The sequence below is a fragment of the Sturnus vulgaris genome, chromosome 11 (assembly GCF_052056855.1).
Source record: "Sturnus vulgaris isolate bStuVul1 chromosome 11, bStuVul1.hap1, whole genome shotgun sequence".
In the NCBI taxonomy this organism is placed as follows: Eukaryota; Metazoa; Chordata; class Aves; order Passeriformes; family Sturnidae; genus Sturnus; species Sturnus vulgaris.
Genome location: NC_142253.1, coordinates 3452868 through 3477198, shown reverse-complemented (window position 1 = coordinate 3477198; position 24331 = coordinate 3452868). Strand labels below are relative to the sequence as shown.

At 41.5% G+C, this 24331-nt stretch overlaps 1 protein-coding gene across 1 annotated transcript in view; it reads right to left on the bottom strand.

Annotated features, from left to right (window-relative positions):
* Positions 1-1467: 1467 nt before the first annotated feature.
* The window catches only part of SHQ1 (SHQ1, H/ACA ribonucleoprotein assembly factor), a 39185-nt gene continuing 16321 nt past the window's right edge, over positions 1468-24331 (bottom strand). The window contains exons 11-12 of the mRNA XM_088171251.1: positions 22179-22299; positions 1468-2645 (exon numbers count right to left, since the gene is read on the bottom strand). Coding sequence (XP_088027377.1) covers positions 1997-2645; positions 22179-22299 — 770 coding nt within the window. The 3' untranslated portion in view covers positions 1468-1996. The remainder of the gene's footprint in view (positions 2646-22178; positions 22300-24331) is intronic.

Here is a 24331-nt window from a genome sequence, read left to right as displayed (position 1 = left end):
ACCCACTTCTGTTTAGCTCCTTCTGATGGTTTCCAGTATTTCACTTGTTGCTTTTAACATCTTCATTTTAAAGTATTTCATGAAAAAGCATGTCCCCAAGACTTCTCCATCCTCTTCCAGCCAACTTCTGGATGCAAAGGCCTCCCCTCTAAAGAAATGTGACTTCTTAGGAGTTCCTTCTTGTGTGTGTGTGTGCGTGTGTTCGGGTTTTTTTTTTTGTTTTTTTTTTTGTTTTTCCAAGTGTTGATACTTGACAGACTCAGTAAGCCTCAATTTTGGCTGAACGGTATTAAAGCTCCACTTTTCTTTCAGAAGTGTCTCTGTGCATTCTTTCTGGAGAAGCAAGGCTTCCTTTTCACACAGACACTGCTCATCCTGAGCACTGCCCGTGTGCTGGGTAGTTCAGCCTCAGGTAAAATTCCAATCACTCCACATGCAAAAACTTCACACCCCACCCCTACAGAGGTTATCGCCATCAATCACTCCACAGCAATCAACATCCCTTATCAGCTCCACAAACAGAAAACAGAGTTTTACACAGCTTTCTCCAGCCCCTGGTCAGCTGCAGAAGTTCCTGAGTTCACCCCTGGAATTTGGGGAGAGCAGGACCATTGCTCTTTTTTTCTGAAGTGCATTTTCCCCCCTTCCCTCAGACTTTGGCAGCTCCAGTGTGGATTTTATTGCTGGCATTTAGAAGAATAAGTGCTCCCTGCCACACAGGATGGGAAAGGTTTCTCCTCCAGGGAACAGAACACAGAGACTGATTAAACGACCAGCAGGTATTTAAGAACATAAAAAATATTGGCAGGTGAGGGTTGCAGCTCTCACTGCTGCAGGAACAGAGCTCACCTGCTGATTTCCAGCAGGGAACAGCACTGGTGAAGAGTAAGTCCTTTAGCTTAGGATTTTTATACACTTTTTAATAGAAAAAAGGTTGAAAAGTAATCAAAACTTGCTTCTCCAGAGGAGAGAATCAGGTCTGTGCTCCTGCTGAGCCAAACGTGGTGGTTCACATCCCATCTTCCCAAATCCTTCTGCAGAAATTAGCTAACAAAAAAGCAATGATTGGGAGCAGCCACCTGATGTCAGTAACATAAATTAGCTAACAAACTGTACTAAGCTGACCGGATTATTTGAACATTTTAAAGGAAAAAAGGGATAAAAGTTGGCCACAGCTGTGGGCCAGACTAACAAAGCCAGGACTACCCAGGTTTGCTCTCAGTCCTATTCAAAGGTATTGGTTCCTTGACTTTGGTTAACACTGCTGTGGTGGAACTGAGAGCATCTGCTGGAAAATATTAAATAATTGGGATTTCTGTTCTTTAAACAGAAAACAGAAAAAACGTAGAAACATCTCAAAAACAACACAAAATAATGAATACATGACAAAACTGCTGAAAGAACTTATGGAAGGACTGCAGAGATATAAACTTCTGTCTCTGAGACAAAAGACACAACCACTGGGTCTTGTATTGATGGCATAGAAATGTCCTTTATTTTGTACAAAAAATACAGAATTTGTATAATTTAAAATAATTTGCCATCACTATTTAAACTTTTAAACTTATAACCATTATTTGAAGTGGTTTGCTATAAAGCATTTTAAAATAACAGTACAATGTCATAAACAAGTTTATACAAACATAATGAGGATATTTTTCAAGCAAATCCCAACAGCTAAAGAAAATTAAAATGCGTCATTTCAGTTGTATTTCATTAGGACATCACTCTATCACTGAATAAACTTAATGAAAACAGTTTCTAGATGTTTATTGAAATTATACATTCTCACATCAAATATAAGACTGTTGAATTGAAGAAAAATAAAAATTAACTGTGAGAGTATCACACAGCCCTATCAATTCTTTTCAAAGCAGTTTTGTCCTGTTCCAACAAAAAAGAAAAACATTTTTGTGCAGCACAGGACAGCCTTGGGACAGCTCATTACAGAACGAGCTGTGAGTTTGTGGGTCACACTGTGCTCCTGCACGGTCCTTTAGTCTTCATCTTCATTTGTGCTACAGAGAAAAAGCAACGGGTTTGTCTTGGGAGACACCTCCAAGAAATTTCCCTTCCCAGCAGCATCTTCTGAAAATCTGTCAGGCTTGGGTACAGGGCTTCCTTCTCGTTCCTGTGAAATGCAGCCCGCAGTAGCCAATCCTTCAGGCTGCTCAGAAAGTCTCATTGCAGAGTGGATTTGCATTTCTAATTCTTCTACCAGTTTTCCAGGAGGAGTTGTAGATTGCAAGGAAACCTTTGATTTTCCATCACCGACCTCCACCGCCGAAGTGTCTGTGCCCTGCCTTAATCCATTACAGTCAATAAGTGGAGCTGTCCTCTCCTCCTGGAGCGTGCCTTGGAAAGAATTTATTTCCCCATCTTCGCTGGTCGAGGACTCCTGCTCATCTGAATCAGAGCCTTCTGTCTCAGATGATGAAGTGCTGCTGGATTCTTCAGAGTCACTTGTCTCCGACTCGGAGCAAAGCAGCTGTTGCTTGGAAACTGTGCCAGCAGCTTTTAACGCCTTCTCTTCCTCCTGTACCAGCACTGCTGCTGCTTCCAGCTCTTCCAGCTCCAGCCCCATGTGGGACTTGCTGAGAGTGGTTTTCTGCAAGGACTCGCAGAGTGCAGCCAACTTTTTTGACCTTTAACAAAGAACAAGATATGTTATTGAACCTGACAAACAGAACTTTCCCATTTGATAACGAGAACACGAATCTTAGCATTTCTTCCATTTGCTTGGTATGCAAACGACTTTCTTCTTCAACCCTGATTGTAAAAGTCGATGTTACAGGAGGAAAAAAAAATCAGAAGGATTCATAATTACAATTATTTAGGGTAACTTTTCCCACAAGGTTAGACAACCCCCCACTGAAAGGCTTTGAGGATACCTTCCTGAAAGATCCTGCTGCTGGATGCTTCAGCAGTGCACCGTGAGGCAGAAGAGATTTCAGAGCAAACCTGCTCAGGTTTGCTGTCTTGAGCAGCCACACTCTGCAGCACAGGGCTGGCTGGATGAAGTTTATGCACAGCAAAATCACTTTGGTTTCCCACCCTCCCAGATATATCTGTGAAATGCATATGAACCAAGAGAGTAGGGCTGACTAGTGATCCATGCTCCTCCTCTCCCACCCAGCCTGGTGCACCCACGATCACAGGAGATGTTCAGTAACTCTGCCTGCAGATGTACTTCACCCTTCACTTGGAATTCAGCTGAAGTATAATTCAGCAGGAGTAGCAGGATCATTTAGATAAATGCCCCTAATAAAGCAGACACACCACACTGGCTTCAAAACTCTGGTCCAGCCCCATCCATTTCCTCGAGTGCTGGAAGCCAGCACGTGCTTTACCAGAAAAGGGCACCACGGATTTATAAATAGAGAATAAAAAGTAAGAGAGCGCCTCGAAATGGAGGAGGGTGAGGGCAGAGGGGAAAATGGGTATAAAAACCCAAACATACATCCTGTTTCTTGTTGTGGAGTTTTGCCTCAGACTATCAATCAGCTTTTCACCACTTCCTGCAGCAGCAGGTCTGCTATAAATCCTGCAGTAACTGACTGGGTTTCATTTCCTCTGCCAGAGCTGTGAACCTGCAAGGCACGACACACTGACACTGGAGCAAGGAGCTGGGGATGTAATACACGGCTCCTGCGAGGCAAAAGTTAAAGTGCTTGTTCTCTCACTTGAATGATTTTAAAGATCTTTATATTCTATTTCCCAGGGGGCATAATTACTCAGTATAACATAGATGCTTCCACTTTTTTTTTTTTTTTTGCTCCTAAAGGAATTGTATTTTTAAGAGGGGGAAGGGAAATTCAGTGCAGATTCTTACACGTTTTACAGACAGTGCAACATTTAAATGCTTAAAAAACTTTGAATAAAACACACTAGACTTCCTTAGCTCAACCCACAGTCTAGGAAACTGAGAAATAACTTTCCCAGAAGTAAAGCAACAGAAAACAATTTACATTTCTAGAATTTTCAAATCTAAAGCTAAGAATTAAATGCAACATGATCCTACCAGCCTCTAATAAAAAAGGGGTACCAAATTTTAAAAACAGAAGAATGTTTTCTTTCTGGCAACTTATTTCCATTTTTTCATCAAGGACTTGCATTTTTCTAAAAAAATTATGGGGGATTTGAGAAATTGCCAACTTAATTAGGAACAAAGCAAGCATTCTCCCTGCTCCATCAGCAAAGAGAAAGGAAAAGAAGCCAAGTGATACACTGAGAGGTTCATGGAGCCTTGCAGGTAGGTGGGAACAGAACAAGTGGCTGCAGGGAAATCTCACACTGGGGAGAAGCTGATTTATACCCTGAGTCACAAGAGTTTATATCCCCTTCAGAAAGCATTTTGCTTTGCTTTTCAAACTGCCTCCTTCCTTCCTTCCTTCTAACTCTGTGCAGGTGCTCCTTCCCCTGTGAGAGCTGCTCAGAACCTGAAGGTTCAATTCCTTTTCTTCTCCCATTCCCTGACTGTCCATGGCCACGGGAGCTCCAAAGGCTGGGTGTGCCCTGTCACAGAACCCTGTTCTGTCCCATTTTATACGGTTCCCTTTAATTTCAATGACACCATGAACAACTCACCACACACCCTCTGGCACAATTTCCCCCCAGTTCCCACTCTTCTGTCTCACCCCCTGTTTCACTGCTGCCATTATGACAGAAAAACAATTTTCAAAGTCCTGCTTCTTCCCACACTTCCATTGTATCTGTCAATTTGCTTCCTAATTCTGTATCTTTTTTTCTTGCTTTTTCCTATTTTTGCACTTTTCATGCCTATTTCCCCTGCTCCAGACTCTTTCCTTAAAATCCTCTCCACCTTCTTCACTATTGTCTTATAATGCAGTTTATATATTAAGATACAGAAACATATCACAGAACTGCATCAAGTATTAAGGAGCTGTATGACCTAATGTGCTTTTTTAGCATTAATAAATGCTTTGCTGTGTCCAGGTTACCCAATGTCAAATATTAAGGAATAAAACACACAGAGATAAACTTGTTTGACTCAACACACATTATGGCACTAAATTCAAAGTGGTCCTGCTGGCAGATAAAAGAATGATCTCCTTAAAGCAGGAAGTTGGTTTTTTAACTCTTGGACATGCCAGATATTTGATGTTCCTGCTCATTGCAGGGGGGTTGGACTAGACGACCTTTAAAGGTCCTTCCAACCCCAAATATTCTGACTCTACAAAAAAGTCTCATTTCAGTTTTCTTAGTAGGTCAAATGCTTCTTCCCAACTTTCACTCTGTTCATCCAGTCTCTATCAGAATCTACAGAGCTCAACTTTTTAACATGAGACAAACTCAAAACTGTCACCTCTTACCAATTTTATACATAAACCCAAAAAACTCTACTCCCCAACTCTGCAATCTTGTATTTTAAAAAAGTCCAACAAAGAACATTTGAAGAAGAGAGTTGTTTCTTTTCTGCCCCTGTGCAACTAAGAGAATTACAATTCGTCATCAGTTCATCTCCTTTAAGGAAATTATCTAATTTGAAGGAGAACCAAGTTTCAGGAGTGCATTTCACATCAGCCTTAAGAAAAGGTGGCAGCACTCCCTGGACAACAAAACCGAGGCAAACAGACTAAAAATCAGCATGGAAATGCTTTCAAAGGGAGACCTGGCTCCCTGAGCTGATGGTTTCCCAAGGTGAAAGATAAGCAACAATTCAGGAAAACAAAAATGAGACATCAGAAATGAGATCTTGTGTAGAGAGACCTGCAGTAAACAGGCCCTGCTGTTTCCAAAAATCTTTTGAGTAGTGTTTGAGAGATTAGACAGCAAATACTTTATTTTTTCAAGTATGATTAATGGAATCCATGATTACTTTAAGACATGCTCATTCAGTATGCACATTTGTGGTAATGATATCTTATTATTATGGTAATAGTGTTCTTACATAAACATGCATAATAGGTTTTAAAGGTGCTACACATGATAATTATTAGTTATCACAATGTCAGTTGCTTAAGGAAAATGTTTAATTACAGGTTAAACTGATCAGATGCATGTTTTGTTTAATGCATAGCTTTGAGGAACAGATAAGAGAAGCATCTCGGGGCTTGTCCATGTAGTCTGGAATTAAAATTCCAAGACAGAACTACAGTAATCCTTGTCTAGGCACAGGAGAGTTTCTTCAGGTGCTAGAAGAAGAAAAAAAAATCTTGTTCTACAGATCTTAGATTATAAAGGACTAAAACTGGGTTGAAAAGAACAAAGAATCAAAGGAGATTTCGCAAATAAAGGGAGATGGATAGAACTCTGAGAAAAATAAAAAGAGGATTATGCAACAGGAAAGGGAAATCATTAGAGGTTTACAGCAAAGGCCACCTGTGGCAGCATGAAGAGAAGAGATGGTGATGGGACTGACTGTAGGACTGGGACACGAGTGACAACCAGGGCGGGAGCAGAGCAGGACACAACCCCAGGTAAAGCCAAATTCCTACAAGCTCCACTTGTGCTTTCTGCTCCAGGGAGTACAGAGAGCACCAGGATCTGAAGAGGCAAGATAACTGTTATCTCCAGAACATAGAGCTGTGAGGAAGAAGTCTCACTGCAGACAGACATCAGGGATTTGATTGTTTCCAAGGAAGATTTCACATAAGCTGGTAAGGGAAGATAAAAATCAACCCAGTCACTGACAGTAAAAAACAAATGTAGGACTTGGGGGGGGGGGGGTACATCCAGCCACAAAATCCTCTCATTTTTCCCAAATATGAAGAAAAAAATAATTATGCTTCTGTATACTATGTCCATCAGTCAGCACTATGTAAGGAAAAAGGTTTAAAAAAAAAAGAGTGTTAATAGCTCAGACCTTCCCATCTGCCTGGTACTTCCCTTACATGCAGCACCACTCTTGTTTTAGCAGTTATGTTAAAAAGACCAAACAACTCAAAGAGAACTTGAAAATATTAAAATCAGCAGTCTGCTCCTCATTCTGAATGGTAGTGGCACTGCATACTCAATCATGGCAGGGGAATTACAGATCTAAAACACTCTGCAGATTATTTGCAAACATGGGAGTGAATGTCACTGCCCAGGCCAGCTGTGGTGCCCCTGGATCCCTGGAGTGTCCAAGACCAGGTTGGACATTGGGGCTTGGAGCACCTTGGGACAGTAGAAGGTATCCCTGGTTGAAACTGGCTGATCTTTAAGGTCTCCTCCAACCCAAACCATTCCATGGTTCCATCAGAGATTCACACTGGCAGCACAGCCTCCCAAAGCTGGAGTCAGTAACATCCCGCTGTGGAATGGAAAGTGACTTTTCCTGCACAGGCACAAGCTCTGGCTTGCTTTTGTTTTTGTAAACAATAGAAGGATTATTTCTACTGGCTCATCAGTTTGGCTTTGCATTCACAGATGTATACAAACATCCCCTGTCCTGAAGTTCTGTGTAAACAAGGTGTAAGACACAGCAAAATCCAGCAGAGTCTCCCTGCTATCTCCCCTGGCTCAGTCCTGGCCAAGTGACAGCTCAGAGCTGCCAGGGCACATCAAGCTGCTCCAGCCCCAGCACAGCTGGAAAGAAACAAAGCACAGGACCCTCAGTATCACAAACACTGACAGCAGCTCTGCTGGCCAGCCTGGTGTTTGAATGGGACCTAACTGATCTTGGAATTAACTAAAAATTATGTTGCTCACAAGTGGCTAGGGCCCACTCAGTGTTCCAGAAGGAATCAGTGCTCCATGCTGGCAGGACTCGTCTCCACGAGGCTGAGCAGCCCTGTTTTAGAGTGTGGAACACTTTACATTAATTACTTTGAGCCTTGCAGGCAAGATAAACAAGTCTCAGAGCAGCGGAGACGTCAAGCACAGACGTGCCTTGGGCGCGGGTAGGAGCGGGGCTGTGTCCCTGCCAGCAGCCAGCCCTGCCGGGCCTGCAGCTCCTCAGGATGCATCCAAACACAAACCAGCAGCGTGCTGTGCCACTCGGCAGGGCTGACACACACACAAAGGGCAGTTCTTTAACTTATCTCCACTCAGCAGGAGCTCTGGACACACAGGATCCGTCTCGCAGTGAAGCTGCTGCATTAGGCACAAAGCTTCCCGTTGCATCACAAGAGCCTTAATTTTATATCTTTAACACACAAGAAGTTATCAAGTTTAAAGGGAAAGCATCAGGCTATATTTACACTACCTTTCTCCACAAGGCCTGGCAAAACTCAGACTTAGGAGAGAAAGTTTCACAGACAGTCTCTTTCTCTGATAAAGCAGATAAGATACCAAGCAATACAACCAGACCAGTAACCCCACTTTAAATGTGTTCCAAATTACATACCTGGCAGCACTGCTTACAATTTCCCACAATTATTCATTTAGCCAGAGGCACTGCAAGTATTAAGACAATTCTAGAGTTAATATTATCTCAGACATCACCAGATATTATCCTAGAGTCTCAGCAGTTCAGATACAGAGTGTGCAAATTTACTATCTGCGAGACATTGAAATGTCAGTTAAACTGTAAGGAATAATGAAATTTTCTGCCTTGCCACCAGACTGGTTGAGGACAGGCTGCAATAGGACATCACTGGTGTTTCTGCAGGGTCTGTCACCAGTGAACAAAAGGGCACTTGCAAAGGGACAAGCTCTCCACACCCTTCGGATGGTCACATTTTCTCCCTGCCCACAGTGGTTCTTGCTGGATTCCATCACTGTCTTCCAGCTCAAGCCTTATCTGCCCACACATCAGGGGTATGAAGAGACATTGCTCAATGTCCAGTCTCCAGATAATGCCAAATGAACTCCCCATGGAACTCTATCACGATCCTTTTGGAAATTCACATCCCTATGGAGTAAGTCTACAGCCAGCCCAAGTTGTCTCAAAGCAGAAGGACCAACAAGTTACAGCCAAACACAAAAGCAGAAGCTAAGAAAGTGAGCTCATACAAGAAGGACACAGCTGGAAAAGCACCTGACTAATCCATCAGCAAGAAAATAAATTGTTCTTTGCTCTAAAATTCAGATGCAGCTTCTGTCTAGTCCCAAACAGCTACTGGAGCAACCACACTGGTGATCTTTGGGGAAAGCTTGAAGCTGATAACCGAGATCACACTGGTCACTGATCAGCATATTCTGAGAGCCAGGGGTGGAGGATGAAGCAGAGGAAAGGCACATTCTCAAATGCCTGTGACAGAAATTAAACTTCAGGGGTTTAGCCCAAAAGTAGCATTGTTCCTTCAGAAAGGCAACTAACAATGAGAAACATCCCTCCACACCTGATACGCATTTTGAGGCAGCTTGAAAGGAAAAAAAAATTGAATTCTTATGATACAGAATTGACAGACAATTTGATTTTAATAAAATATTCAAGACATGAAAGAGTCTAGGTTTGATCAGCCCTGACTGGTAAGACACAGGAGCAATAACGATGATGGTGTTGAATACTAAAGCAGAATTCATTAATGCAGAAACAGCTCCAGTCAACAGGCACAAAATTGCATAAATGGTCCAACAATGAGGTTAGATCACAAAACCCCTCCAATTCAGGAAAAGAACCCTTACAAATGGACATTTAGGTGAAATAATAAGAAAATCATCACACTAAAGGCACCATCCATTTGCCCAAACCACTCTTTAAAAAGTCATGGGTTACAAAAGAACTTGAGCCTCAGAATCTGCCTGGAGACAAGAGAGTAAGGCTCAATTATATCTTTTAGAGTGTGTTTTATAGCATCTCACATATTTCACCATTTATTATTTCACTTTCAAGGTTATTTATAATGATTGCTTCAATTATACACTAGTCAGTGACCTCCAATCACAGTGAAATAGCTTTGAAAAGCCAGTTCAGGATCAGGGAACAAAAATACTCCAAAGGGAAGTTCTGAAGGAAATTCAGAGCAGAAAGTAATCTTGGTGTAAATAGTGCCACCCATTTTGCCTGTCATGCACACTGCTGTATTACAGACCATGACAACAACTAACTTTACATTGGTTTTATTGCTGAAGTACCTTAATACACACTTGTACCCCAATTCCCCACAAGTTTGGGCAATCTGTGCACAGATTTTGTTTCATCTAGCTCTGGGAACATAACTATTCTTTTCAGGCTAAAACTTAAAGCACAATACTACCGTGAAGCTTAAGGCATGAACTGAAAAATACACACAGCACCTGAACCCCTTCATGGCAGCAAAAAAGCACAGAAAATCTTTTAGAACCATCAGAAAGATGAATAAGTAATATCAAATAAATTTCTTTCCAGCCTATATTAGCTGGTAAGGTCATCATACCCTACCTGGCTTAGGAGATCTGAAAGAATCACAGAAGAGGTTGTACAATTAACAGAGATAAAAACAAGCAGCACCATCCAACAGTTTCGTGTGCTCAGTTTATTATACACTTTTATAGTAAGAGGGAAAAGCCATAAATAACTCCATTAAAATCTCATTAGCTCTGATCAATGAGTACAGAAGATAAAGGAAGAATGTTAGTAAAGGAAAAACAGGACCATTTTCTCCAGAACTTAGGTAAAAATTGACCTAAACTTTAACTAATCTTCCACCTTATCTGCAACTAAAGACAGATGAGTGTAAACACAACAGCAAATCCACAACATTGGTTCACAGGAATTAGTCCTGGATTAATCACTGTTTTCATAGGAAAGAAACAAACCATCTCCTCAACACATCAAAGACTACTGAATTTCTAAACTTTGAGTCAGTACTCAAGAATAAGTGCTCAATCTGTGCAAGATCTTTTATGCAACTGCAGGGAGGAATTCATGCTTTCTGTCTCTCAAGATGATGGACTCTGATTTTTAGCCTAAATAACCTAGCTTTACAGAGTTACACTGTCCATGTCCATACTGACTGTTAATAATTTCCTTTCTAACAACTCCTGGAAACAGAAGGCAACTCCATCAAATTTAGGAGCAACTAGAATTTCAAGATCTTTGAATGCCTACATATTTCATGAAAATCAGCAGAGGGATGAATAATGAGTCTCCTGGGACAAGGCTGGCAGGACACAGCTATTGTGTCTTGACTTGGTGGGAGGCCAGGGCAGGCAGCCACCAGCCAGCTGATCCATGCTAATTCCAGCTGTGGATACACCTCGTGCCTGGTGGAGGTGTCAAAGGATGTGGGGAAGGGACAAGAGCACAAGGCTTGGGTTGGGAAGTTTATAAAGTCTTTTTTTCCTCCTTTCCTCACAGATACCAGACAAAGGAGAGACTGGGAAAGCATTCCCTGAACAGCAAATCTTCATTGCAAACAGGAAAACCACACTGAAAAGTGAGTGCTGGGTTCAAAAAATGCATCTCCCTGTGAGCAAGATGCCCCCACTTCAAATGGAGAGGAGCAGAAAAGCAGAAATGCAGCTCCAAGAGACTACTCTGGACATGAGAAACCCCCCCCTTCTGTGCAGGTGACAAAACACAGCCCTGCCCCATAAACAACGGCTGATGGGAAGAATCCAGCTGGCTTAAGGGGAACACAAAATGCTTTAATCTTGGAATCCTGGCTTTCAAAGGGCATTAGGTGGATTCTGAAACCAGGAGAGTGATGTACTTGCACTGCAATCCAACTGGCAGTCTTGTAAACATGAACTGCTATCTACATAGCTTAAAGTATTACAGTTTGTTAACCATAAATCAAATATAAAACATAGCACCATCATTTCAATTTAAGTGATTTCTTTTATGTTAGTAAGTCTGAATGTTTCAAGTGACTTTCCCCCCATATTTATTCTGAAATTCCACAGTGCTTCTTTCATAATGAATCTAAATACTGCATGAGCTGAACTTCACATTTATAAATATTTAAAAAAAAGATGAAGCTTTCCAATATAACATCTTACTTTCATTACTTGGTCTTTTTGATAAGTTGAAACCAAACAGATCATGGATTATAAAAGAAATCAAGTACAGCTTACTTATGTAGATGATATTATGAAAATATTCGTAAGAGAAAACAGACTTGGAATTAATATTGGACTATAAAAAGAAACTGAAGAGTATTTATATGTTTTAAGAATAGTTTAATGGAGCTCTGTTGCCAAAATAGCTCCAGTAAGTTGCAGCCAGTCCAAACATCTAACAATGGCACAGCTTCCAAAGTCATATATGATAAACAAAAATAATGAAAGATGAATAGATAACTCACCACAAAACAGATGCAGAGAGATTTTATAAAATGATAATAATATTGGCTGTGTTACAGAAATGGAACACTGACAACTGTTCTGTATTAGCCCCATCTCCCTCAAGTTTCTTTGCTGCCATTACCTAGAACTTGGTTTTCACCAGCACTTCTGGTGGTGTAGGAGCAAACTCTTCTCAAATCAGACAATTTGTGTTACAGCATAGGAATAAAAGGTACTCACACAGCAGGGCAGAAAATGTGAATTTTAGTGTCAGGATAGCAAAGTCCTGTATTACAAAAATAGCAACAATGGCAGGGAATAGGCATAAAGCCACAATTACAAATGTTACTCCAACTTTACAATGGAATTTATCCACCAAACAACACAGTGGGGTTGATAAGAATTCAACTCTTCCACTGCTCCATCACTGTGACTGACACCTGGAACACCTGAAGGGAAAACACCACCTGCAGCCCTCTCACTCTCAGTCCATCCTCAACTCACAGGCTGAACAGGAAAAGACACCAAACCCTGCAAACTCGGGGCAGGAAAAGAGATTTGTGCAAGGGCCTGAGGTGAACAGCCTGCTCCCAGCTCCTGCCACATCCCCTGTTGTGTTTGGGCAACTGTTCCCAGCTGCTCTGGGGCACCACTGAACAAGGGAGGATGGTTTGAAACTGCAGCAGGGTCCAGTTAGATTAGATATAAGAACAGCTTTTAACAAAGAGGGTGATAAAACACTGGAAAAGGTTGCCCAGAGAAGCTGTGGCTGCCCCATCCCTGGAAATATTCAAGGCCAGGCTGGGCAGGGCTTGGATCAACCTGAGTGAGTTGAAGATGTCCCAGCTCACTGCAGGAGGGTTGGATCTGTAAAGGTCCCTCCCAAACCAAACTGTTCCATGATTCCATGATCATGCCTCATAGAAATGATTGTTTGTATTATTAAGCTAGCTGTTGAGCAGGTTGGAAACAAAGCAGGAAGATGTTCCCAGCTTGGAGCTCAGCTTCCCCCTTGGAGCAGAACTGCACATTCCACCTGCTCAGAAAGGCAAGGGCTGCACCAGCTCATCCTTCCCCTCTTCAAACCAGAAATGCACTCAGCTGAGCTGTGCTGCCTGAAAAGACACGACACAGATCACTGACCCTTCTGCAGGCACACAGGAACTGCCTCCCAACAACTTTGCAAAATCAAAGCAGTAGCCTGAGGGGGCAAAAAAATGGCTTTCTTCTTTTGCCTTCTCTGCCCACAGCAAGGTGCATTCAGACACAGCCTGAAGGAATCTGAGCTATAGAAAAGTGATGGAATAAATAACAAAAAACAACAGAGGGCAGGAGAGCAAAAACATCAAAGGAAACTGCAGCTAGCAGCTGGAAGGAGAGATTAAATCCCTTGTTAAAAATCCATGTTTTACAGGGCTTGCTAAAACATACATGAGGGGGAATTTCTGGTATTATACACACCTGTCTATCACCTTTCTGAGCCCTCAGGGCAGTGTTTTGCCTTAAGGCTCTTAAATCAGTGTACTAGATTAGTTGGGTATTGTTATTTACAAGTGCTCTGTGTGCACCTCCTGCTTTACAGACACGTGAAGTGACAGCTCAGGCCTTAAACAAGATGCAGGACCTAAGGAGAGGCACTGGCAGCAAACAAACAAATTGTATAAAAACATGCATCAAAACACTGAAAAAGACCCATAGAATGTGCCTGCAAATGATTAATTACTATTTTTAAATCCAAGAACTGTGATCCAAGGTGTAAGAGCAGATGACCTGGGATGAAAATAAATAAATTTGGGGGTTCTACCAACAGTCAGCCTACTCTTTGATAAACTGGTAAAGTCCTACCTAAGTTTTAAGGAAAATGATAGCATTTCCTGTTTCAGTAGCATAATAAATTACTCAGAATCTCCAATACTTTCTGTATCAGACCCAGAGCTCAGGTTTGAACCAAAAGGTGTTCATCTGAGCTGTGCAATTTTGATAGAAACAATTAAGACTGTACAGAATAACCCAACAACAAATGGAGAATGAGTCAATTACTTTTCACTAGGAAAACGTGAAAATGTATTGCTGTCTGAATTTTTCCTGTTCAAATAGACTGTGTGGTTTTGTTTTTTTTTAATACAACTCAACAGCTAAAATCTGAAATCTCTGTCCCATCATACTTGTAGACAAGTCCTAATCAACCTTTAATTTTCTAACCAATTTATTTGATGTCTTGGCTTAACACAGGTCACTGAGTCATTACATTCATGAAGTATTTCCCCCCCTAATCCTCTCAATTTTTCAACATCTTTTTGAACAGGCACTAGAATCAGTGTTTTAACACAGTCTTACAAATGATGCATTTTAAGGTCATGCCACTTCCTTCTTCTAAATGATACTACTCTGCTTCTTCAGCTGAAGTGCACTCACCCTCTCACCTGCTCAGGTTCAAACTGTTCTCAAGCATGACCCAACCTATTTTTCTGATGCTGTTGCCCTCAGCTGTCTTTTAATCTCCAATCCATAACTGTGCTCTACAAGCTTTTACTGAGTGTGTCATTTTAGACTCACTTGTATTAAAATGCACATTATTCAAATAAGCACTTATGGCAACTCTGGGGCAGCTTGTGCAATTCATTTTATACCTTTAAATAAATAACAATGCCACACACACACAAAAAAATTCTAACAGGAGGCATTATGTATTTTCCTACAAATTTTTAAATATGCATTAAATTAATCTCAAAGACCATCTGAAGAAGCCACTCTCATTATGGGCAAGAGCAGCTGGGACAGCTCAAAGTTAATTCAGCACTCCAGGCCACCAAGGAAGTGAATGGGAAGCAAACCCAGCACAGCACGAGTACCCCGGGCAGGCAGCAAACAGTGCTGCACACTGAACTGCCTGCCAGCAGCAGTAATGCCAGCTTGTAAAACCTGCTAAGAAGGAATTACAATAATTGGGGATTGTAGCCATGAGCTACAATAATTGGGGATTGTAGCCATGAGCTACTGCAGAAGTGCTCACAGGACAGGCAGGGTGCAGCCTGAGAAAGCCCAGCTGCCTCACCACGTCCCAGGTGTGATCATGAGCAGCACCAAGGTTTTGGGGTTTGTCCTTGTGCCTGCATGGCTCTCATCGAAGCAGAACAGCAAAGGGAAGAACGGCCTTCAAATTAAAATTCTTCAAAACAGGAGGTTTTTCTGTTTTGCAGGGAGTGGGGGCAGAGAATTACGTGGCTTCAGTGCATCCACAATGACATTATCATTAAAAAGCTATCGTCAGAAATATAATCCTCTCACTGCAAAACAGATGAGAACAGATCAAGTTAAGGGGTTTTGTGATGGGGTTGTTACACTACCTGATAAGTGATCACAACTGGCTGCAGCAGAACCTAAGCTAAAAACACATTCTAATGGCAAAGCTGCTTTCAAAGCAGCACCATGAAAGCAATTTGGCTTTTCTCTGCATCACACACTCTAAAAACTGGAGTTTTAATCAAACCTGAAACTACTGCAGCCTCCACTAAACTAAGGCTGACATGGGCAGCAATGAAGGTGAAGTCAAACCAAACCCAGGCAGAGCAGGGACCAGCTGCCCATGACCCCCTAACACAGTGAAACACAACACCATGAGGGGCATTTTCCCTCACGCCTCAACTGGATAAAGTGCTTTAAACGTGCTGTACAAATCAGATTAATCCCACAGAGCCAAGAGGCAGGATTTTCATCCAGAATATATTACTGCTTATGCCTTTGTTCTTTGGAATCACGGCTGCTGGATCCAGGAGGTTAACAGCTGAAAATTAGCATATTCCTCTAACATTTGAGAATGCTTTAAAGCACCAACTCATTTTTATTATGTGTTAACACATTCCCTCTTTCCCCCATCACAAATCAAAAATTTAATAAACTAACATTAGCAGTGCACCATTTGAAAATCTTTTAGGACAGTTTTGTTCCTGAATGCTATCTGAACTCAGTATTTTCACAGTGAAGGTGCTGAGGCTACAGGAGTAACTCCATTCACTCATTTAACAGGACATTCCTGACTTTCAAAGGTTACAATTAAACCCTTCCTAGGAACATGAAAATGCCATAAAGGTGAAACAGGACTTCATGAGTATGGGTAGGTTTAAATGGGATATTCTGAAAAAGATCTTCCCTGTGAGGATGGGCAAGCACTGGCACAGGGTGCCCAGAGCAGCTGTGGCTGCCCCTGGATCCCTGGAAGTGCCCAAGGCCAGGCTGGAGCACCCTGGGATGGTGGGAGGTATCCCTGCCCATGGCAGGGGGTGGAATGGGATGACCTTTCATGTCCTTTCCAGCCCAAACCATTCTATTCATCTATGAATATCAACCCTACAAAGCAGCAAAAAAGCAAATATCAAAAGACTTTAAAAGCCTGCCTTGTGTCTTTTCAAGTATTCTGAGCTTTTCAAAACCTCAAAACACTAAAGAAAACAAAAATGCCAAGAAGAAACAGCTGCAAAAATGGCACAATCAAGATATTTTCTACACACTTTGCAACGTTTTTCAAAGTTTCCCAGATTTTAGCAAATAATAACCAAATCAAATTTCTTCAGTTTGCAGATAAATGATCCATTTCACAAATTATTTTAACGTGCCATCAGAATGTATGCTAAAATTCTATTGACATTCATTGAAAGATCATATTTGACTACAGAAGCTTAAAGATGTTTCTGTTACAAAATACTTTCCCAAATCTAGCAAAAGCCTGAGGTAAAAACAATGCAATGGGCTGAAACTACAATACTTAAAGCTGAGTTCTTCACTTCCTTGTGCACTTGAGGATCCGATGTGACACAAGCAGTAAAAATCCTGTATCTCACAAATCTTTTTTTTTTCCTCAAAGTCCTGGATTCATTCATGCCTTTGCAGCATCAGGCCTTAACACTTCAGGGCAACATTACATTGTATTGATTAAACAAGGGATTCAGAAAACCTGGGGAAAAGAGAAGGGAGCCTGAACAATCACAGTGGATCTCATCACCTCCGTGACATGCTGTGAATGTAATTAATCCTACATTTATTTAGGAGAAATTCACATCCTACACATCAAGCAGCAACTCCCTGCTGGCTTCAGACTGGGTAATTACAGTGTAACAAGGACAAGGCTTCGATTGTAAGGAAGAGATGAAAAGGCAAACAGACCTATGAGGCCAACCCACCTTTCAGGGGCTGTCTCACCTGCAAACCAGAAGCAAATATGACATGCTCAGGAATGTCTGATTTTAATTTACTTAGTTCCAATGAAGACAGCAGCTTTTACAGACACTGTATAAATGCCACCAGGAATCCTGGTTTTTACTTTAAATCAAGGAGTCCATGCTCGAACTGGCACATTACACCTACAGTCACCAAAATTAGCACCATCACATTTGTCTCAGGGTGCAGAGCACGTATTTGTGAAGGATAACAAAGCAAGTTGCAGATACAGTTCCACAGAACACAGCAAGGCAATTTAACAGCTCAGCTGTCTTAGCTCACAGCTCTCCTTCACTGCACGTGTTGAAGCTACTACAAAATACAACAAAAACAATGATCTTTATAATCTTATGCTACGTTAAAAGGTAGAAAAACATACATGGTATCAATCCTTCTCCTGCACACATCACACCCATAAAACCATGAGAAGCAAACAACTGTACAACAGGGAGGCTGCATGGATGAGCAACCTGGTCTTGTGGCAGTGTCCCTGCCCATGGCAAAGGGTTGGAACTGGATGATCTTCACAGCCCCTTCCAATCCAAACCATTCTGGGATTCTATCCTGAGAGCACTGAACCCTGGAAAACTGCCAGGAGCACTCACAGCTTCACCTCCAATTCAGGAACACAGATAATACACCTTTACAAATTGTAAAGCAGTACATGTTTAAAGCTAAATATACATGTAAATATCAGGTTAAAATACTTGAAATTACCGTGGGCTGGAGCTGCTCCCTTAAGCAGGGGTGCAGAACCACCTGCCTGGCCAAGGACTCGAGGTAGCTGTTGAGCCTCCCAGCCATGTCATGGCCAGCAGGCACACATGTACAACAGCAGCCAAAAACCACCATGTGAATAGAGCCTGGCACAAAGGGGAACACAAAACACTTGGAGAAAGACATCAGGCCACACAAAGGAACCTCAGCACAGCAAGAGACGGTGGGTAAACTATTCTGACTTCTCTAAAGGACACAGCTCCTGTGGGGTCACAGACAGGCTCCTGACAAGGGAGAAAAAGCTCTCCTGCAGTAAATGCTCACCTGGATTGCCCTGGTCTCAGCTGCTCATATTGCAGCCAGCAGACGACCAGTGATTGCCTCAAAAATCCTTCTCCTCTCCCTCACCCCCTTCTGCTTAAAGGAAAGTGTTAAAGATGGAGAAAACTCCAGACTTAGAACACCAATTCAGTTCTAATTTCACCTCCGAGAGGCTGCCATATGTATCAGAGCGGCTTGTAAAAGCTCGGACCTAAAGAACAAAAGCATGCAAACCAGGCAAATTAAATTTAATTTTATTATGGAAATGAAAGCAATAACAGAAGTGACAGCAGGGTGGATGATAAGCTCACTTAGCAGGGGGATCAAATGAAGTGATGACATGTCATTATGACCTCAGGGGTTAAAGATGCAATTTTCCATCTGGCTGCATCTGGCTTTTCAACAGAAATGTTGACACCACCTGCTGAGATTTACCACAAGCTGCCTCCATAGGTCTTTGTCAAGCTTTTGTTACCCAGGTTAACATTTACTTTTCCCTCTTTTCTGATAAGTTTGGCTGAGCAACATGCTCCCTTTCTTCAAAACTTAACAACACTTAAAAGGATTTACATGCCACTTTACACAATGGATGGAATTATTAATAGTCATTTCACAAGCAGCTTGAAGGGAAATACGAGGAACCTAGAAATCAGGTAAAACTAAGCTTTAAGAGAGCAAGCAGAAAGATGAAATTTTAAGCTACACTTGCTAGTATCTTCTATTGTCTAAGACATTTAGGAATCTAATTTTCTCTTAGTAATGGGCACCTGAATAAAATAATTTAGTCATCTTTCTGGGGGGAAAAAGAAACCTAAACAAAAAAATTCTTAAACTTCCAGACCTAGATTGAACTCCTCATCCCCAATTGACTATTAGCCACCTGTGTGTGTTTTATTCAGCATCTTCATCATTTCCAATTCTGGATACACTGTGCTTAAAATAAATCAGCTTTTGCCAGCCCAGTGACACATTCACTTATTCATCTAATTTACCCACAGCCAAACTATGATCTCAAACCAAATTTGTAATCAGCTATTGACACACTGCTGGCTATAAGGATTTTATTTCCACATGGAATATTTAAAAGCTAGTAGCTATCAGGGGTGTTTCTCTTCATCTGGAATGGGACTGTGTGCTCTCTTTCACTGGGTATATCCATTATGGTTTTCCCTGTGCCAAACTTTCTTCCTGAACCCAGAGATCTGTGCCAGCACAGGTGAGCTGAAGAGCTTGTTTCCAGCTGCCTTTGAAGTGCCCAGATTCTTCACTAAAAAGAACCTACAGTTTGTTTTAACTGTTTAAAAACAGAGGCCCCCACCCGGAGTTTGTTGCTTTCAGGGAAAGAGGAGAAGAAAAGGAAAACCCTCCATGGATTTTGAGATTATCCTCAGCCACAAAAAAAGACAGGAAGAAATGGAGACAAAGGAAGTTAACAAAGCCTGTATGGAGCAAATAATAGCTAAGAAACAAAACAGGGGAAGCATCCAGGCTGACTGGTGATAGAAATAACTGTAACATTGAAAGACCACCACTGTAATATATATAAACACCTTCCCCCCCTCCCAAAACTCTTCCACAATTATAGATTCACAGAATGGTTTGGCTGGGACCTTAAAGCTCATCTCAATCCACCTCCCTGCCATGTGCAGGGACCCTTCCATGACCCCAAGGTGCTCCAAAGCCCTGTCCAGCCTGGCCTTGGACACTTCCAGGGATCCAGGGACAGCCACAGCTGCTCTGGGAAACCGTGCCAGTGCTTCACAGGGAACTTCCAGAGGAATGTCACAACCTTCTTCCCCTGAAAGGGAAGATGCACCACCCTCCTCTCCAGGTGCCTCACCTTGGGGAGCCAGGACCCCTTGCCTTGAACAGACAAATCACCAGCCTGTCAGGTTATGTCCTGAATGACAAGTGAGCTTAGTTGTTCCCTTCAACATAAAGGAACAAAACCAAGTGTTCCCATTCCCTTTGCACTCACTGAACTTCAAACACTGCTGAACTGCACAGCAATGACTGCAGCATATGCTTAAACGCTGTCCTGATTCAGGCCTAAAAATAGGACTGGGTTCTGCAGCTCCTCTCTCTCTCTCTTGCTCTCCTAATGACAGACAGCCATTGTGCCATGTCACTCTGACAATAAGATAGCTTAATTGCCCTCTTTCCAGCAGCTGTCAGTTCTGCTTAACTGGGACATAATGTGAGAGTCTGGGAGGAAATGTGTTAATCTATCAGTCACTTATAGCTGCTGTGCATTTTCCTAGGCTGGATTTAAAGAAAACTGGGTTTTATGACTGACTTGCTAGACATTATATTCATTGATATGGGCAGCAGAGGTATTACTGCTTAATGACTCATTTCTTTGTGAAAGACCCATGAAATAACTTTCTCCTTTATTTACTGCACTTTTTCTACTCAACTTCAACCTGAATTTCCCCATAGCTGGTGAATTTCCCACACATTTAAGGTGTGGTTGAAAAAAGCCTCCTCAAATATGACAGTATAAAATGAACTGGCTGTTTCAGGATTGATGAATTAAAATGTTTGGAAACACCTGTAATTGTTTTGAAGTATTGCATATATTGTTATCTATAGGAACAGAGTCACTGAAAGCACACAGAATCAACACCTACAAAGCATCATAAACAGCTATGAACTGAGGGTCTTGAATTCAAGAAGTACTGCTAAGGTCACACCTAAACATAAGAGCCTGTGCAGGCTGCCTCAATTCTGTCTCATTCCCCCTTCTGATCACAATTATGACCAAATTCCCTCTATATCCCCTTCAATGTCTTGTGCACTTCAGGTATTTTGTTCCCCACAGTCTCTTGTTAAGTACAAAGACTATTTTAGCCATTGGCATAGGAGTCTGCATTGCTGTATTAACAAATAAGACAATGATATTTTTTGTGTGTATGTTAGCCATGCCTATTCCAACTCACACCTTTTGTGGGCTTTCAGAGAAGGCTGTGAAGATATAAAAAGGAAGGAAAAATAACACAAAAGCTGCATGAAAAACAGAGTAAATCTGACAAGAACAATATAAAGCTTAGTAAGATTTGAACATGCAGCTTGCTTTAATCATTTAATCCACTTCCCACTGTTTTCCTACTGATACTTTTGATTTTAAGCCATTAAAACATGCTGATATTCCAACCAGCCTGGCTGAAAATTACCCAAAACTCTGGAAATAAGCCATGCTGACTCCATTAAAGGAACACAGGTGAGACACAGAAGTGCAGGGGTTTTGTCTGGAGGTGGCAGAGTCCCTCCTTCCTCTCAAATAGTGGAAGCCAAAGCTTCCCACAGTGCCAGGGAGAGCTGCAGGAGCACAGAGCATATGGGGATTTGTGACACTTGTTCTGGTGTTAATAATCAATTGGTGCAACTGCTACAGCCCATAAATCAATGTTCCATGCAGCTGGGAATGCTTTGCATGTGCTGTCAGTTTTGAACTGGAAGCTCCTTCCAACCTTTATCCTGAAGTTACATAAGTGCTACATAAACATTTCTCTTCCTAAGAAAGATCACAATAGAATGAAAATTCCCCAGAAGCTGTTTTTTTCCCCCAAACCCCTTATTAATGAAAATTCACATTTTTATTTAAAATCCAATTCCTTCCTCCTTCTCCAATGGCGTGACTGTATTAAAAAAATGCACTGAATGTCTTTGCTCCTGTATCAAGAATTGCTGGACAGACACAGCTACTAAATGAAAAAAAAAAAAAAGATCATATTCCCACATATAGGAGACAGAATTTATTTTACTGATATTTGTTCACAGATGAGGAATGCTAAAAACATCTCCCACACCAGTAACTACTGAAAACTTACTTGACTTTCTGGATCCAGATGCAATAGTCTGTAATGAAAAGATCATTAAGGATGTAGGCAGGGTCACTCTCCATAAAAATCTTGTGAATGTCCAGCAGACACTTCAAAACTGCAGCTTTCCCTGGAAACAGATTTTTGGTTTAGTGATTCACAAGAAATCATAACAGATCATCTTTATCACCTCACACCCGAGGGTTTAATAACCACAGTATCTCCAATCAACTGGGAAACTGGTGCAGATTGCCAGGCTGGGAAGAGCAGCACTGTAACTGTGTCCTTCAGCATCCACATCCCTGGGGATGGGGAGCCTCTGGATTCAGCAGGAATCTCTGCAAGAGCAAAGCCTGCAGGCCCAGCCATGCGTGTAATTCTCCACAGCTGAAGCAGCCCCTTCCCCCAGCTCTGCTGGCCCAAACTCTGGCACAGACAGGCAGGACACTGCATTTAAAAAGAACAAAACTAAACTGAAAAGTAGCTCAAAAAAACCAAGGAGTTATGCCCCATCATCTCTCTTAAGAGGAGCATTTTTCCCTTTATGCCTACACAGATACCAGTGCTGGGAAATAACAAGGTTGGGAACACACAGCTCACAGCAGGGCCAAGCACATGGAATTGTGAGAGGCAATGCAATGATGACCTAACAGCACACCAGGGCCTGCAATTAGGGAAATCTTTTCCTACTTCTGCTAGTCACAGAATAGTTTGGCAAAATGAAAGAAAAAAAACCTCACTTCAGGTTCAGGAAGGAGCCATTTGACACTCAGTCAATAAATAGAGTAAAAGATTAAAAATGTGTTCTCACTCCACAACCAGAAAACTTTCTGCTGTCAGTTTGACTTTTCCTTCATATGCAACATTCCAATTAGCTGGAATCTCTCCCCTTAGTTTTCTGATGATAGGTGCTAAAGGGTTAAGTGCTGGAACACTTAAAAAAAATTATTTTCACCATTTAATGGTGGGGAAAAAAACCCACATTCAAATGAAAACAGCCACCACTGCAAATGGAATCTAATAACCCTCTCCCAAGAGGCTGGCTCCTCCTAGGCTATGAAACCTGAACAGGGATGAAATTACATTTTACAGATTTAGAGGAGAGGGAAAAAAAAGGAAACAAAAAAGATCAGAACTCCCCCTGCTGTTCAAGCACAAAATTTGTTTGCTTATTTGTAAGTAATTCCATGCTGAAAAAATACAGCCAGAGAATGAAAGTTAAGGGTGAGGAAGATGGCAACAAGGAGAAGCAATGGGGAGAGCAAAAAGCCATGGCAAACAGAACAGAAAAAACCCAGTGGTTTTGGAAACCAAGTCAAAAAAAACCCTAAAATCCCAAATAAAACTAATAACTTTTAAATTGTATCCTTATCAATGCATGTCAAACATCACTGTTTTGACTAAAAAGAAGTGTGCTTTTTTACAAAGAAATGACGTGTGGAATTAAAATTTTGCTGATTTTTTCAGGTTCCAGCTGTCAAGCTGTCAGCCCAAACCATTTCCAACATTCACTCCTGTTACTCATCTGCCAAGTAACAATGTACATCAGTGAATGTTACACTAATTCACAAATACAAATGTCTTTCTTCATAAATTAAAAGTTTTGGATTACAGTAGCTTAATGAGTCCCTAACGAGAGGCTGAAAATCTTGCCAGACTTGAAACAGAGAATCCTGCATCAGGCAAAGTATCAAATGCCTGCCTTTAGAACGTGGGCCTGTGGGGTTCTACAGTTTTTGCAAAGTTACAGCTCTGCATTATACTGATCAATAAATAAACTGGTTTTTATGTACAGATACTACTTCCTGATTATTAAAAAAAAAAAAAACCCGCTAGTTTTATTTAAAAGCAAAGAAGCTTGCAATGTGTGTAACAGGAAAGTCAGAATCACTGGATCCTCCTGGAGCTCCTTGCTGAGAGAGCTGCCACACAACAGCCTGAAAACTGAATTTTACACATTCAGAAATCCAGTCCTCTTTCTATTCAAAACTATTTCAAAACGAGGATAAAATTTGGCCCCAGCTCTGTATGTGCCATTTGATGTGATAATCTGATTTTACACCATCATGAAATTCTACCAGCTTTCATCCTGTGTATCTGGAAGGGAAGTTTAAGTCATATCTCTATTTTACATTCTTTTTCCTCACAGAATTCTTTGTGTT